The 16,476-nt window shown below is 42.5% G+C and overlaps 1 protein-coding gene across 1 annotated transcript; it reads right to left on the bottom strand.

Moving 5' to 3' along the window:
- Nucleotides 1–425: 425 nt before the first annotated feature.
- patl1 (PAT1 homolog 1, processing body mRNA decay factor) lies at nucleotides 426–16,188 on the bottom strand. Its single transcript, XM_074628282.1, has 20 exons — nucleotides 16,031–16,188; nucleotides 13,194–13,299; nucleotides 12,411–12,623; nucleotides 11,265–11,528; nucleotides 10,050–10,138; nucleotides 9,529–9,609; nucleotides 8,818–9,018; nucleotides 8,100–8,201; nucleotides 7,171–7,257; nucleotides 6,720–6,937; nucleotides 6,097–6,241; nucleotides 5,768–5,885; nucleotides 5,243–5,340; nucleotides 4,479–4,538; nucleotides 4,213–4,358; nucleotides 3,870–4,029; nucleotides 2,940–3,065; nucleotides 1,285–1,376; nucleotides 933–1,082; nucleotides 426–774 (listed from the first exon to the last, which is right to left on the bottom strand). Exons 1-20 carry the CDS (start codon nucleotides 16,043–16,045, stop codon nucleotides 753–755), a joined length of 2,493 nt encoding a protein of 830 aa, XP_074484383.1. The 5' UTR covers nucleotides 16,046–16,188; the 3' UTR covers nucleotides 426–752.
- Nucleotides 16,189–16,476: the final 288 nt, after the last annotated feature.

Genomic DNA, 16,476 nt, shown 5'->3' with positions numbered 1-16,476 from the left:
GAAAAGAATGCTTGAGGGCTTTTATTTTTAAATGAAAGCAGGAAGTGTTGAGCCTTTACTTTTTTTTCCAAAATGTTGAGACGCACGTCTCACGCGGGCAGTGTGGCTGCTCTAACCTGTTAACACGGACGCCAAAATAAAAAACAGGTAACGCAGCCGCCATGCGCTAACGTTCCTGGTGTGGCCTTGGCTCAACACCAACTCTTCCACCCAACAGTTTGTAGTTGATTTGCATTGTGGGTAATGCAGGCAGCAGGTTTTGAAAAGGAAGATGAATGCTTGGTATAAAAAGACATCTCTGGCTCTGCTGCATTGATTTGGATCCCTTTTTTCTTTTTAATGAGTGTGACCGTGTTCTCAGTGGAGCACTTCATGTTGTTTTACACCATGTTTGGTTCTAGCACTGTAAGATTGGACTGCAACACTAGAAATAGAAATACTTTTTAATTTGACGGTTCATCACAGGCATAATCGTAAACAAGATATTTAAAAATGCAGATTTCATTATCGTCGTCATACTGTCCGTCTCTCATGCGCCGTTCACTGTCACCCACTCACACCGTCAAACACACTCCAGAGACTAAACACAAAGAAAAAACAGAAGGGACTAGACGTTCTGCTGTATTAAAATTCAACCCACCATGGGTTCACCTCATGAGCACTCACACATACGCACACATACATACGACACACACAAAAAGAAAAGTCTGCATCCGGTGGTGAGGGGGTTGTGTTGATGTCTGTTGTAACTTCTACCTGGTCAAAGAAGAGATCCTGAGAAAGGTAAAGGACAAGCAATTAGTTTTTATTTTCATACTTGTGCAGCTGGTGTTAATGCAACAATGCAAACACAGACACTTCATCAAGATTACTTAAAAGGAATAACACTGAACGTTGTAACATGTCACTTTTAGTGTGTCGCCGTAACTCACTGTAGCTTGTCTTGTAACAGCTCCAGCCTCTGCCGATCAACATAGCGTGAGAAGAGGGAGAGCAGGTTGGGAGGGGTGAAGAGGGGAGGAGAGAGGGATGAGGCGGGGACGCTGAGCAACTCCCTCGTCACCGAAAACACCAACTCGGTCCTTGACGGAAAGAGAAGGTCAGTGTCGATTAATGGCGAACAGCAGAAGCGGAAAGAAAAAGGGAGACACGAGTGTCAAGAGGAGAAGATGAGAGATGAGAGGGAGTGTGGGATAACTGATGGCAGTGTTTAGTCACAAGGATGAAAGCCATTTCGGGATGCTTCAGCAAGTAGTTGACATCACTGACACAATAAGAGCTTACCATCGATTGTCATCCATGAGTTGACAGTCAGGGTCGGAGCTCTGCATCCTCTCTCCTTCACTCAGGATCAGATACAGCAGTGTCACACCAAACTAGACGGAAACAAACAGAGAGGTTTGTGTGATGTGTGTGTGTGTGTGTGTGTGTGTGTGTGTGTGTGTGTGTGTTTGGTGCTTTGTTGCTCAGGTGCCTCCCATTTCTCTTGATCATCTTGTTTCTACAACTTGATTGGAGTCACTTGTGGTAAATTCAATTAATTGGACATGGTTTTGGTCTCACAGCTGATAATGCCCATCAGAGCTAACCAAGCCATGCGCTGGAAGGAACTGCCTGCAGAGTTAAGACAGTAGCTTCCATGATTCTTCAAATGGAAGAAATTTGGAATGACCAGGGGGTCTCATTTATAGCCGTTACGCACAAAACGGATCCTGAAATGTGCGTACGCCAATCTAGGGATGTCACGGTACCAGAAATCTAGTAGTCGATACCAATACCAGTGAATTTACACGATTCTCGATACCACGGTTAAACAGAGGCATGTAGCCTTTAAGTAACAAATAAAAAGAAACATCTATTAACATTGCAAAACAGAACAGTGGCATGTAGCCTTCAAGTATTTAAAACAAACAATATTGTCTGGATGTCTGTCTTTGAGGTGCTTTGCTAGATTGGAAGTATTTCCTCCTTTGGAAAGAAAAGAACGACGGCACCGTTACTGCACAGCATACTGGTTTTTGTTGGTTTTTATTGAATCTATTGTAACGTTGCGTGTGGCTAACTTGTAGAAGAAGTGAGACTGGAAACTGTTCCTATTTTGCACTCAACAGAGACGGATTTTATTTCCTGTCGCAGCTCACAAACTACTCAGAGTTGGAGGTGTGTCGGAAAATAATAACAACTGGCCGGTCGGTACCAAAGAAAACGAGTACCGTCACATTTTTAGAATTTTGGTACAGAGTTGGTACCGAAGTATCAGTTCTCGTGACATCCCTAGCCACTTCCCACACAAAAGTTGTGATTTATAAAAACAAAGTTGACGGGAGAATGTGAGCAGCCGTACGGAAACTCTTTCCCGTGCGTACATACATTATGGAGGCAGAGGTAACTGGCGACGCAGATGGTGAGGTGGTGAAATTAAGTCAGACTGTAGAAATGAAATGTGTGAGAGGCATCATTATAATAATGATGCCTCTCACACATTTAACTTCACTTCATATCAAACCTGACTATAGATCCACTTTATCATAAACATTCAAACCAGCAGTGTTATTTGTGCAAGTGAGCCATAACTATTCCATAAGCACTCATCTCGTAGTGGAATTTTATTGTCAACAAGGAAAATATAAAAGATGGACAGCCTTATCCTTTGATGTCATGTAATTCAGATTGTAGTGCATGCAGATAACAGGTAATGCCAGAGATACTGGTGTCCCATCACTTTGTTATTTTGAGACTGGACTGATCAGGCATCAGCACATCAGTACAAACACTGTAGGTCCGAGTGCTTAAACCCGTAGTCGGTTGGTTTACCACGAGTAAGGACATTATTTATCAGTGCGACAAGAGGGTTATCTTTCTTCCATCTTTGCTCTGTTGTTAACGAGGTACTATGTTTTATATCAGTCTGCAGTGTGTGTGTGTGTGTGTGTGTGTACCTTGTTGTGCAGTACTGTGGCCAGTTGGCCCTCATTGCCCTGGAGCTCCTGGAGCAGGTCTGTAAGGGCGGTGCTCGACAATGACTGGATCACTCCAGAAACCGGCTCCACTAACCAGCACAGCACCTGAACAGGAGGGCAGAGCAGAGGATGTAACAAAGAGCAGGTAGCTGTGAAGCTCGGAGCATCTCATACTTTATTAAACTGGGTCCACTTCATTGTGCTGAGGACACATTTGTATCCATATGAATGATATTGAATGAGAAACTGCAGAACAAGACGCACATTTAATGTTTCGTAACTGTAGGAAGCCGTTGTCATCATTAGTGGAATTTAACAGATTGAACCGTACACTCCAGGTCTCAATTAATAGGTCTTATCTCATCACAATGGCATTTATAAATCACGTGATGCCAACACAGGGTTTCCCACAGAGTTTTATAGTGGATGTGAGTGTATTTATGAATGTGCCCATTGCTTAGGCTGTTAAGTACTACTGTAACTCAATAGATCAGGAGAGAAGGAGCAGCAGGATCTAGATGGCGTTACCACCTCTGTTAAGCACTCTGCTGAATGGAAACGCTGCCATGTTACAGAGGAAAGAAACATCCAGAATAAATGCAGAATCAAAACAGTTAAAACAGCTCCAAAATACTCTAAACTGATTTACAGCACTACATTTTCATATATTTATATCCTTATAGTGATGAACTACTGTACCTATACTTTTTATATAAAAAAATCCCAATTTTAAACACGCAATTTCCAAACCGCAAGAGGCTAGATTTAAATAATAACCTAAATAATACCTAGGGAAGACGAATAAAGATATATGTAGGAAAACAGAGTTAAGCAAAGAGCCCCCCGGGGTTTTCACTGGTACAGTCTGGATGTGGATGTGAAAATGATGCTGCATCCCGAATCGGTTACCTGGTCCTGCTTGTCCTTCTTGGCCAGGGCAGGGAGGTTGCGGGAAATCGCCATGACAACGGCGGCAGCCTGGGGTGAGGGCAGGAAGGGGAGGAGCCTGGAGATGAGCCGCTTGCCCTTCCTCACTGACATGATCATCACACACTGTTCATCACTCACTCTTATCAAGAGGAAGAGAAAAATAATTAGTGTGCGTAGACGGGCATACCTTTTTCTCATACACTGCTGTCCTACGTGCGGTTTTTGTATGCAGTGGCAAGCTGTACTGAGGTGGACTACCAAATGCAGCTCATGTACTTCACGTATTCCTATTTATTCATTTAATCTATCCCCCCCTCCCTACCTGTCGTCCCACTCCTTCTCCCGCAGAGAGTTGCACAGTTGCATGGTGTTGGTTTTATGCTGTTCCAGAAGAGCCTCCCTGTCCTCCTCTGGCGCCTGGATAAACCGTTTCTCAAAGTCTTGAACCTCCAGCAGCAAACTGTACATCTGGAGGACAGAGGTAGATAGAAAGACAGAGAAAAAGTGTCACACAGACGTACTTAGGATCCAGGATCATTTCCTGCAGTTTGAACATGTGCTCAACGTGTACAGCCGTAACCGTCCTACCTTCTCCACGGTGTAGAGGATCTGTCGCCTCTTATTCCAAACCTGCTTCTCCCTTTTCTCCTGGAGGTAGAGAGACAGACAGGCAAACTGAGTAATAAGACTTCGAAACTGACCAGAAAAAAACACTACAAGTAGCACTGATTAAGAAACCGGTACCGAATTAATAAAACAAGAAATATTCAAGAAAGAGCAGAGCAAAATAGGAACACGGTGACAGTACACACTACTGTGCAGTTTTCAAACTGCCAGCACTTCTTTTAGATAATAGTGAGCACCACAAGGTGGATGGCCCTATGCCCGCCTTACTTTCAAGAACCATTTAAAAAAAAAAAAGTAATTGACCACAACCCAATGCCGAGGCAGCTCACTGCCTCATGGTCTCATGGACAGAAAAGTCAAACAATCAAACAAAGGCATGTGCAGCAGAGGGTTTCCGCAACTTTTCAAACTCTAGTGTGTTCCACCCGGACTGCCTACGGAGAGTTGCAGTGCTGTTGATGTCAACTCAGCACCTCCTGTAGCTGCCTCACAGCCTTACAGGGAAAGAGAATGGTCTGTGGCTGTTACTGTGAAGCAGCTTTAGAAAGTGTTCAGTTATAAACACTGAATCTCTCCCACACCGTACATCTACTGTTAGTGAATTCAACCCTCTTGATTTGTCTTGTAGTGGACTGCAACTTCAGAAAATAGTGCTGTTCAAACAGCTTCTTACGAAAAGCGAACATCAGGTACACAAAAAGAAATGATGAAACGTGCGAACGCACCTCGTCATCTGTGCGGGTTGTCACCACGGCATCGATCATCTTGCGAGGGTTGTTGACGCTGGAGACCGTCAGTTTACCCAGCGAGCCTGCAAACTGAACTGTTGACAGACACATGTCTCGAGGTTAGGACCGAGCCATATGGAGAAAATTAAATATCACCATACTTTTGACCAAATACCTCGATATCGATATTGCAATGATACTGAAGGGTTGACCACTGGTGTTTTACTAAATATTTACACACTGAGATCTTTGATAAATAACCATCAGTAATGTGGATATAATGACTAAGTGGGTAAAGGCAAATAATAGAACAGTCTGCTAAGTTCAGCAAATGGCATCACTTTAGCTTTTAAAACCAGGAAAAGACAACATTTATGCCATATTACGATATCCAAAATCTAAGACCATATCTGGTGTCTTGACAATATCAATATAATATCAATATATTGGCCAGCCATACTAGAGTCTCCACTCATACTATGAAGTGCAGATAATATTCTGGTGTGTTCTGTTGTCGTTTACCTGGTCTGTAGGTGTGTTCAACCTTGGCAACCTGTGGAGTGATCAGTTTGGTGGTGTGTTCTTTCTTGCTGCTGTCTATCTCTCTTTCCTGACGTTTCTCCAGCTTTTCATAGTAGTTCTACAAAAAAAAAGGAAAAACAAAAGAATCACACAGTGTTTCCAGGTTGTTTGTAACCCAACCACAGGTGTCTGGTACTAGTTTTGTACCTATCTAAACTAATTAAGGTCAAAGAAGAACATAAAGACCTAACCACTGAAAAAGGGCCAGATATTTTGAGCCTCCTACATGAATGAAGCTAACAGGGTAACTACAGTATATAAAAACCAACCTGATAGTAGTAGTCATCCAGGTAAGGGTCAGTACTTTGCAGCTGCATCATCTGGATCTTTGTTACCCATTCTTTCTCTTTCTGAGTCATAAGGTTACTGTAGGGGTCCCTGCTGCGCCGGTCCCCTCCAGGCCTGCAACGGTCCCTACAGGGAGGCAAAGAGACAAAGATGACATGGTCTAGTTAGTAGGGATGTACATTCCAAGCATAATACTATTAGAAAATCACTGTACACACATACACACCCCAGCGCTAACAGAAAAGAGCCGAACTGAACGTGCCACACATGTTTTAACGGTAGTAACGTTACTACCAGGCAGCGCCTACAATGGTTAATACAAGGGAAATGTTATTTTTTTAAGATGGGACGAGTAGTCGCATAAACTATTTGATTTTTTTAATAAATAACGACTATTCGTAAAACCAAAAAATCATAACTCATCCCCACTAGCCAGTAGCCTTTGGAATGTAGCTGAAAAGCTACATTAACAGCCGCCATCTTCTGTTCCGACTGCGAGTGTGACCTTAACCTGTAACCTGCTCAAGGACGTGTTTAAGATAATAATGCTGTGTAACCTTGCAGCTCTACTTTTGTTCATATGTACACATACATGCTTGCTTACCCTCCCCGGTTCTGCATGCGCTGGGTGAGCATGCGGCGATGCTGGGGGTGGAGGTGGGTGGTGTTGTGCCGGATGATTTGCGTGTGGTTGGGGGGGCCAAGAGGGGGCGGTGGGCCCATTCTGTGACCAAGTGGAGGAGGAGGGCCACCGAAGAATGGCCTGAAACCACCACCCGGTAACATGGGAGGCGCTGGACCTCCGTGAGGAAAACCAGCCACCTGGAGAGAGCGAGACCAAGAGAGAGAGAGAGAAAGAGAATTAGTATGAGAGAATGATTCCTGTGATTTAGGAGTGAACTATTGAAGTATTGGAGCTGCTGTGACAGTATTACTCCTCTGAGAAGCAGTTTCTTGTTCTCAAGGTATTATCTATTACCAAAGCTGTAATGCATATCTAAGAAACAGGGAGTCATCCGCACCAATCTAAAAAGACAGTTTCTAATGGTGCCTACCTGAGCGCTGAGCAGCTGGGCCCGTTGAATCGGAGACAGGACAGGACCAACTCCGGGAGGGAATGGACCACGACACAGCGGAGAGTTCTGAACAAAAACAGCACATAGAAATTTCATATCCCTGTATAATGAAAATGGAAGTTTATTTGTCTCTCTCGACAACTCCTTCTTTAAAGGGGACATATCATGCTCATTTTCAGGGTCATGCTTGTATTTTGGGTTTCTACCAGAACATGTTTATATGCTTTAATGTTCAAAAAACACATTATTTTCCTCATGCTGTCTGTCTGAATACACCTGTATTCATGCTCTGTCTGAAACACTCTGTTTTAGCGCATTTCAACGGAATGGCAACGACATTGCGTTGGTAGGCAACAGCTTGGGTCCATGTTTACAACCTGTCAAGCTGGTGTCATTCACATCCACTGCAACAGGAAATAAACTGGGACACATTTAGTATGTTTACGTTTAAAACTGTGAAATGGTCTAAATATTGTAGATTTGTGACATCACAAATGGACAGAAATCCTAACGGCTAGTTTCAAACGCACAGTTTCTTAATACGGGCTGTGTGTATTTCTCTATGGATTGAGTGTTTTGATACTTTCACAGTATCTATATATCACTTAAACCTGCTTTATAATATAAAAGACATGAAAATCTGACTTTTTACAATATGGGAGTTTTAAAGGAAAGGTTTGACATTTTGGGAAATATGCTTATTTGCTTTCTTGCCAAGAATTAGAGGAGAAGATCAATACCACTCTCATGTCTGTACCATAAATATGAAGCTACCACCAGCAGCTGGCTAACATAGCTGAGCATAAAGGCTGTGCTAATAAACTTAAAGGAACTCTAGGACGTTCTCTGTTTTAATGTGCATACAAAGCTGTAAAAGCGAGGGGAGGATGGAGGAGAGGAAAACTCACAGCTAAATTGAGGAGGGTGTTGGGTGACACACGGTCAGGGAAAGGAGGAGGATATCTGTGCTGTACTGGGGCTCTCACATGAACCGCCGTGGGATGGTGGATCTATACGCACACACACACACACACACACACACACACACACAGACAGGACAGGACAGGGTTAACAGAGACAAAGCCAAATACATGTTAAGTATCATCAACATGATGCAGCATGGTAAGTCCTACAACTAATGAGACTGCCAGACACACTGTGATGGGGCTAACTGACAACACCAACTAGATACCACATAGCTCCATGGCTTTAAGGGCACAATCAAACCAATGTATCGACTGATACTAAAAGAATCCTCTCAATCATCACTGATGACCCTCTAGCAGTGTGTGGTGGTGTCTGTATCACAGATACCATTGCTCAATAGACATTACTGCTACTGTTAAGCCTCCATGTTAAACATTTCTGACTTTAGGATCTCCAGTGGTAGTATAAAAGGAAGACTGGTAGGCGCTCTTATCGAGTGTATTTGAATACATTTGGCTTCTACAAAGACGAATTACATTCCAGATTGACACATAAAGCAACAACAATAGGGGGCTTTTTAGAGACACGAGATTCAGTGTTCATTCTGCCCTGAGAAATCGTGAAAAGGGGGGAATGACGGAGGAAAAATATCAGCAAGGAAACACTGCAGAATGAGAAGAACGGTTGCCTGTAATTCACCTGATGATTCAGAACATGGCTCATTGGCTGTTTGGGTGGGGTTCCAATAGGCACTGCCCTCACCGGAGGGGAGCCAATCACAGGGGAAGAAGAGCGTGGAGGTGGGGCCCTATCTGAAAAATCACGTCCTTCATCATTCCTACCCTGAGGAGGTCGTTTAGGAAGACCCACCTCCTTGATTATAGACATTAGTGGACTATCCTGAAGAGGAAGAAGACAGTGGACAAAATATTAGTAAAATACAGACAACCGCTTGGTTAATAAGCCCTTTCTACAAGGAGCCAACTTTATGTGTATATACAGTTGGTACAACTTGTAATGGACACCATATTCAGACAGTAAAAGAGAAAAGTTTGAGCAATATTTGAAAAGGAGATTGTGTTTCTTGTTTGGGGATATTTTGTACATCCCCATCATATTACAATTACAGGTTCATGGATTCAGATGGTGGCCAAGATTTAGCAATGCAGAGGCGAGCAGCATTTTCAAATTCACTGTGTTAGTGTTGTGTAAAAGCCAAAGTAAAGGTAAACAACACGTCTACAGGCCAAATGTCCCATTAGGGTCATTTTTTTTAATCTGCGTTTTTATTTATGCTTTATGCATTTTAATAAGCTATTCCTCGGGCATGGCTCTGTATGTTGCCATGAACACACATGCAAGCTGAGGCTAAGCTGTTCAACTACACATGGATGCTCGTGTGTTCCTCACCTCCATGTGTGTGATCAGTCCGGGGGTGCAACTGACCGGCCCAAAGCCCATACTGTTCTCCCAGATACTGTGAGAGTTCATCTAGAGATAATGAGAGAAATTTTATTAAAGGGTCCTGAAACAAAAAGATTTCACGCAAAACAAAGTTTAAATAAATGTTACAGCAGCCAGCCTGTCATACAAAATATATTTCACAGCACAAAATCAAATCCAGTAGAAGGGAGAGCTGCTCATTAATAAATTGTGTAAATATAAACAATAAATGTATTGTTTATTCATATTTTACAGTAAGAGGGAAATTTCCACATCAGAAAAGACTTATAATAAATGCACCACTGAGAGGCCAGAAAAAAACCCACTTGGTGTAATAATAGCAAGCTTCTTCTCCCACTTGCCCCATTGCATAATCAGAGATAGAATACATACAGTATGAGGTAATTGCAATTTTAACCAACTGCTTTGGAGGCTTTAAAAATACTGATTTACAGAATAATACACATTAGGTCAGTTAAAAAACTAACCTGGGCCATAGGAGAAGTCCCTCTGCGCAGCAAGTGCTGCTGCTGTTGGTAGCTGAGCATGGACGAGGGAAGAGTACAGGGAGGAAGGCCTGGAGTAGTACAGAGTACAGCACAACACAGCAGATTTAGATATTATTATTATTAGTCTTTATTAAATAAGGACCATGCACAAAAACACAATCTCAAAACGAGAAGAGATGATTTATGCCAGATTCAGCCATTAGCTAATTTCAATCGGCAGTCCCTGGGTGGGCAGGTACACACAGAACAATCATCCGATTCATTTACCTGCAACACCATTACACAGCCTCTATCACAATAACTATTATACAGAGACATCTACAAGTAACTATGCAATTGCAATTCATTACAATTAAAAACCTGAATCAATGTCAAATTGATGTCTACATGATTGGTTGTTCATTATGTATTTTTTTTGCACCATAGGGAAAAGAATATAAGTCTGTGCAAGTTTTAAGCTCAGCTGGAAGCATATTCCAATGCTTGATGGCTGTAAATGAAAAAGCAGATTGCGCAAAGGCAGATGTTTGTCTGAGTTTAGAGCCGATCGAGAGGCTCTGCTCATTTGCTCAGAGAGGAGCTCTTCTATGGCGGAGAAGTAGTACTGTCAATTATCTTGAATACGAACTGAACTTCTGAGAACAGAAGAAATACATTGTGTGTGTTTGTGTGTGTGTGTGTGTGTGTGTGTGTGTGTGTGTGTGTAGTAGTAGTGCAGCAGCGGCACTGAGATGGAGGAGATGGAGACAGACGGGCAGAAGAACATGTCAGCCTGCTGCACCGTGAAGCTTCAAATACTTTTGAATATTCATCACCGAAGCTTTGAAGCCCCAAATATTGGTATTGGAAACAGCCCAAGATAAAGTGTATGAAAGCAGTGCAAATATTTGTATTGTAATCCTTTCTATCTCCAGTATTTCATGTTTGGAAATTGTATTATTTTCTTTCTTTTAGATAGTTTTTAAAAAGTTTGTAAATTGGTGGCAAGCATATACAGCTGTATTTCAGTGTTATGTGGGTTCCTTTTACAAGCCCTCAGGGTTTTTTTTTCAACCTACCTCTGCATTTTCTTATGTTATTGTAGATCTCTTCTTTTTGTTTTTATTTTATTACATGCACAAATAAAGAACTCAAGGACTAACTGATGACACCATTATCACCAATACAAAAAAAAATGACTGCATTCATTCTTACCAGAGGTGGAGGGCCCAGGAGGCAGCTGGTGCTGGGGGTGATGGGGATGCTGGTGTTGTTGAGTGGGATGTGGGATGGAGGAGGGATGCGGCAGGACTCTGGGTCGGTCCAGGCCCTGTAGAGCGGACAGGCTGGCTCCTATAGAGCCGGGGGGTGGACCGGGTCTCTCGGCTGCTCCGACCCCAGCGATGGCCGGGTCAGCTTCCAGGATGAGTCTGGCCAGGGACTCAGCCAAGTCACCTTCCCCTCCTCGATCCTCCACATCTGAAAGTTTTAAGGCAGTTTTACTTTGGATTTTTTCCAACCAGGTATATTATTGCTCTACATATTATATCTTAAACAACCAGTCAAGGAAAAATCTGTGACCACCAATTCTGTTCAGTTATCCAATCAATGTGGCCTGTTGACAATCCCAATTTTAAACTCTTAAAAATGTAAAAGGTCTTATTGATAAAATTTTCATGTGGACAAATGATACATTCACAGAGCTTTAAAGGTCTTTTCAGACGAGGAGCGACCGCGTAATTCATTTTCAATGAAAGAAGGACGGGCAGGTAAGGTGGTGCAGGCAGTCTGACAGGTGAAGCGATAAATATATATAGATATATCCAGGGTCTGAAATTAGCACCCGCTGACGCCACCCTAAATTGGTGGCAGTGGCGGGTAAAATCATCAGGACATCCGCCACTTTGTCAGGCAGGGAAAACGCTAGTGACTGGAATAGAAAACCGTAGTTATCCGGGAATAGAGAACCGTAGTTGTCCGACTCCTTGGCATCGCATGACTTTGTGTTTATTGATTCCTCTTATTGATGCTTTCCAACAGTTACGCTGCACAATTCCAGCGTGCACAATATGCACGCTGGAACATGTTTCAATTTGTTTTGGACTGGAGCTACGGCGGACAAAAAAAAAGCACTCAAAAGCATGGCGCTACTAAACCCTAAATCCTGCAATGGAACGGAGGAAGGAGAGTGCCACATCTAGTGGCTGAATATTATCAATAACACCTTTAATGAAGTAATTTAGACAATCCCAAAACCAGAAAATCATCAGTAAGTACTTCCATCTCATAGAGAAATGAACAGGATTCCTGAGACAAGTCAAGTCTCACTGCTAGCAGCATCCCTCTAATTATATTACTGACCTGGTGGAGGCAGTCCAGAGGAAGACGAGGAGAACTTGAGTGAAGGAATGGAAGATGGAAGGGGGAGATGGCCCGCAGAGGAGGGGAGATGGGTGGAGGATGAGTCCTCAGCTCCTCCTAGAACTGATTCTCCTCCTAACCCCAGTCCCGCTCCTTGCCCGCGCCCATCATCGAGCCCAGTGAGGCGTTTGTGTTCCTCCTGCCAGTCATCATCTGGAAGACGAAAGGAGCCAGACAGTGTTTTTTTTATCTTATAACCTTGAAGCTGCTAAATACACTCATAAAGTAATAAAGTCGTCCACCTGCTACCTTAGAAATTCCACTGAATAAGCGTTTACTAGAAGCCGGCTAGCTTTGTGTGATTACATTTTTTTTATTAATTTACTGCATTTTCTAAAATACCATATGACAACTCCCAAAGAACAGGTGTGAATATGTTGCATTCAGATGTGAGGTATGCTTGTGGGTGGAGTGACACCTACTAGTGACACCTTTTTCAAGCTGAGAAAAAACAACAACCTCCTACATACTCAAAACACTACAGTATATGTTGTACAGCTGCACGGCAGCCTGGTCTATTGATGTTGATAGAATTTTTTTCAGATTGGAAAAATGTTTTTTAAGCGGCATTTTAAAATCTATATTTTTTTAAATATTTGACTGGCTTCGGTTAGAGCACTTTAAACGAAAAATAGTGCAATTATGAATGAGCATAGGAATATTAATTGTGCATGCAGTGATTTAATGCAAACACATTTCAAATATTTTGTACGCATGACTCACCAATGGCCCCAGCTCCGAAGGTGTCGTCGTTGAACTGGTCAATTTCATCTTCCTCTTCTACCGGTCCCTCATCTTCCTCCTCCAACGTACAGTCTTCATCCAGGGACTGCAAAGACCGCAGGGAAGACAGATGAAGGGACAAGGAATAGAGTAATACCAGGTTCACAATGGACGCGGAAGCGCCGCACTATTTCATTTGTCGCACACATTGGTTGCTCACACTAGAAGCACATTTCTCTGTGCCGTTCAAGCAATTCTACTCTGTCTGTCTGTCTGTCTGTCTGTCTGTCTGTTAATATGTTAAATGTTAATAATTAACCGTTTAACCATTTACCGACATTACGAATTTTAACCGATTAACGCTGCCGGTTAAACAGTTAAAATAAACATTAATGATTAAATAAAAAAGCTGAGCAAAACTCAGAGGAGTGGCTTGTCACTTAAGGAGAATAGCTGCTCCAACTCCGCCGGGGCTAACCGCCTTCACTTTAATCAGCAGGCAAGACACAGGAGCAGTAGCATTTATTCACCGACAAATTAACTGTACACATACGGCTACTGCTACGTTCACAGCCATGACGCCACCGACAACCCCACTCACCCCCGCCACACACACACATGGTCTGTGGGACACTCGCTAAAGTTATGCCGGGTTGACAAGAGTACACCGCCGCCACACACGCTCTGTCATTTGAAAATAACATCAGCTTTGAGCTTTTAAAATAATGTCCAATGATTATTAACAATTAACATAAACTGTAGGTGTGCGACAGAGCAGACAGACTGCTCCTGTCTGTACCTTTAACTTGTGGTATGATGACGGTCATCTTTCATACCACAGTATACCTTGATACCGGTGTTGTGCCAAAAATTGATTTCCACTGTATTGCCCAGTTTATAGGCTACAGCTGCTTTTATCTGGATCAAAGTCATAATGTGCAAATACACAAACTGTATGTCTGTGGTATAATCACAAAGGTTTTTTATGAAACTTTAACGTTTCTTGTAACAACATAATCACAATTGTGGGCCAAACAAGTGTTTACAGTTTAGTTGTCAGGCATGTCATTAATAGGCAGAAGATATATAGGCAGAAGAAGGAGGAGAAGGCACTTTATTGATGCCCTGAGGGGAAATTCAATTTTTGGCACCTCTCCAGCTACAAGTTCACAGCAAGTTCACATTCAGTACTTGGTCCATGTGGGGACTTGAACCGGCGTCCCTCCAGTTCCCATGCCAAGTCTCTATGGACTGAGCTACTGCCACCCCAATAATAGCTTACTATTGTGTTTGGAATGTCTAATATCCTTGTTTATATTTTGAATTAGACTGTAATAATAATGATTTACGGATGGTTATTGAAATCCTTTGCATTATGGCTATGCATCATCTTACCTGCTCTGCGCCTTAGATTATAAACCAGCCCAGTACTATTTAACTTTGGTCTTACCACGGACATACAGGTATGTGTATTTGCACATAATAACTGTTTGATCCAGATAACAGCAGCTGTAGACTATAAATTGGCCGATAAATCATTTTGTTGGCGGATGATCACTTTTTGGCATGACACCGGTATACCATTACAACCCTACTTCAAGTGCAACATTACACTATAAAAGTGTATGGACATTTTGGCTTCGATGTTAAATATAGCAAAAGCTTCAATAACAAAATTAGCCATTAATTTGCTACTGCTAATGCTACATAGACCATAGTAATAAGTACGATGATTTAGGTTAAATTTAGTCCAAACTGGTAGCTATGAGAATAAGTTAAGTAAGTTAATGCAGCGTTAATAATTAACGCTAGGAGCCAAAAAACATCTAACTAACATTAGACTCAGCTAGCATGATAAAAGGTGCATTAAACTAATGCACTACAGAGGTCAACACGTGCTAAATTAATTTTAGAATGTAAACATTTAGTTGGGTAAGAATTCAATTTGACTTAACACTAGTAAGACATAAGTTCACACTGTACAGCAGTGACTCTGTAAATACTTTGACCTATTAAGTTGGCCTAATAAGCTAATTTAACAAGTATGTAAATTAGCCTAATAGCCATTTCATTAGTCTGCCAAGGGCAGTCAGTGACTGAGCATGTTTCCTCACTGGGAAGAACTCTTTATACTAACGTTACCAGTCAGTAGCTCCTCTTTATACTGTTAGTTAACGTTACCAGTCAGTAGCTCCTCTTTAGATTAACGTTACCAGTCAGTAGCTCCTCTCTATACTAATGTTACCAGTCAGTAGCTCCTCTTTATACTGTTAGTTAACGTTACCAGTTATAGCTACTGTTTATACTGTTAGTTAAGGTTACCAGTCAGTAGCTCCTCTTTAGACTAACGTTACCAGTCAGTAGCTCCTCTTTAGACTAACGTTACCAGTCAGTAGTTATCTAGTAAATAACAATAGTTAATAGAAGGACTTCTTCTCTGTAGCTAGCTAAACTCCTCCTAGCCACGATGCTAGTGCTGTTGTTACATCACGCAGGACCCACGTCGATGGAAACCTGCTGCCTCAGACTGACCAATATGATAGTGTTTAGATACAGCTTGTAATTATCGCATATTGGCCTTTCATAACGGAGGTTATTGTTGTATTTCCTGAGACAATAGGCTGGTCCTGGTCCCCGTTGGAGGGAGTTTCTCGCCTCCTCTCTGGCTCATGCCTCCAGGCCAGCGGGCTGCTTCACAGGCCGCCAGCCGTAAACAATAGACATCATTCTCCATATTAATCATAACGCAGCGTGTTGTTTACTAGCAGCTCTCTGTGTTAAACATCGGAGATGGCCTCCAGGTAAAGGACACACGGGTATTTGGGTACAATGCTCACCTGAAAGCGGAACATCTATCTTTAGGCTTTCGGGAAAAGAAGTGCATCGGGAGCGTGGCGGCGCGCAAATGACGCAGCAGGGACGTCGTCCGCTTGAACGTGTCTTGCGGGACGACGTGAACGAGCACGCATTTGCGTCACAGACGGCAGACTGAGGGCGGTGCATGATGGGGCGGCGCTGCTGCTGTTGACTGGGAATAATAAGATTCAACATTCAACATGTTTATTGTCTCAGCGGTTATACAAGTACAATCGTGTGAAAAATACGTTTTGCTGGGAAGCTCCATTGAGAAAACACTAGGTTAAGTAACAATACAGGAAGGTGTGAATTTTGTAATCAGGAAGAAACATTAGAACACGTTATTATGCTCTCCTGTCCGACATATGATGCTGAGAAAAGGGAACTAACTGGTACTGAATCATGAAGAAATTAAGTTGGGCTATAA

This window comes from Sebastes fasciatus, chromosome 3 (assembly GCF_043250625.1).
Source record: "Sebastes fasciatus isolate fSebFas1 chromosome 3, fSebFas1.pri, whole genome shotgun sequence".
Lineage (NCBI taxonomy): Eukaryota > Metazoa > Chordata > Actinopteri > Perciformes > Sebastidae > Sebastes > Sebastes fasciatus.
Note: the sequence above shows the minus strand (reverse complement) of the source record. Positions and strands in the feature narration are given on the sequence as shown.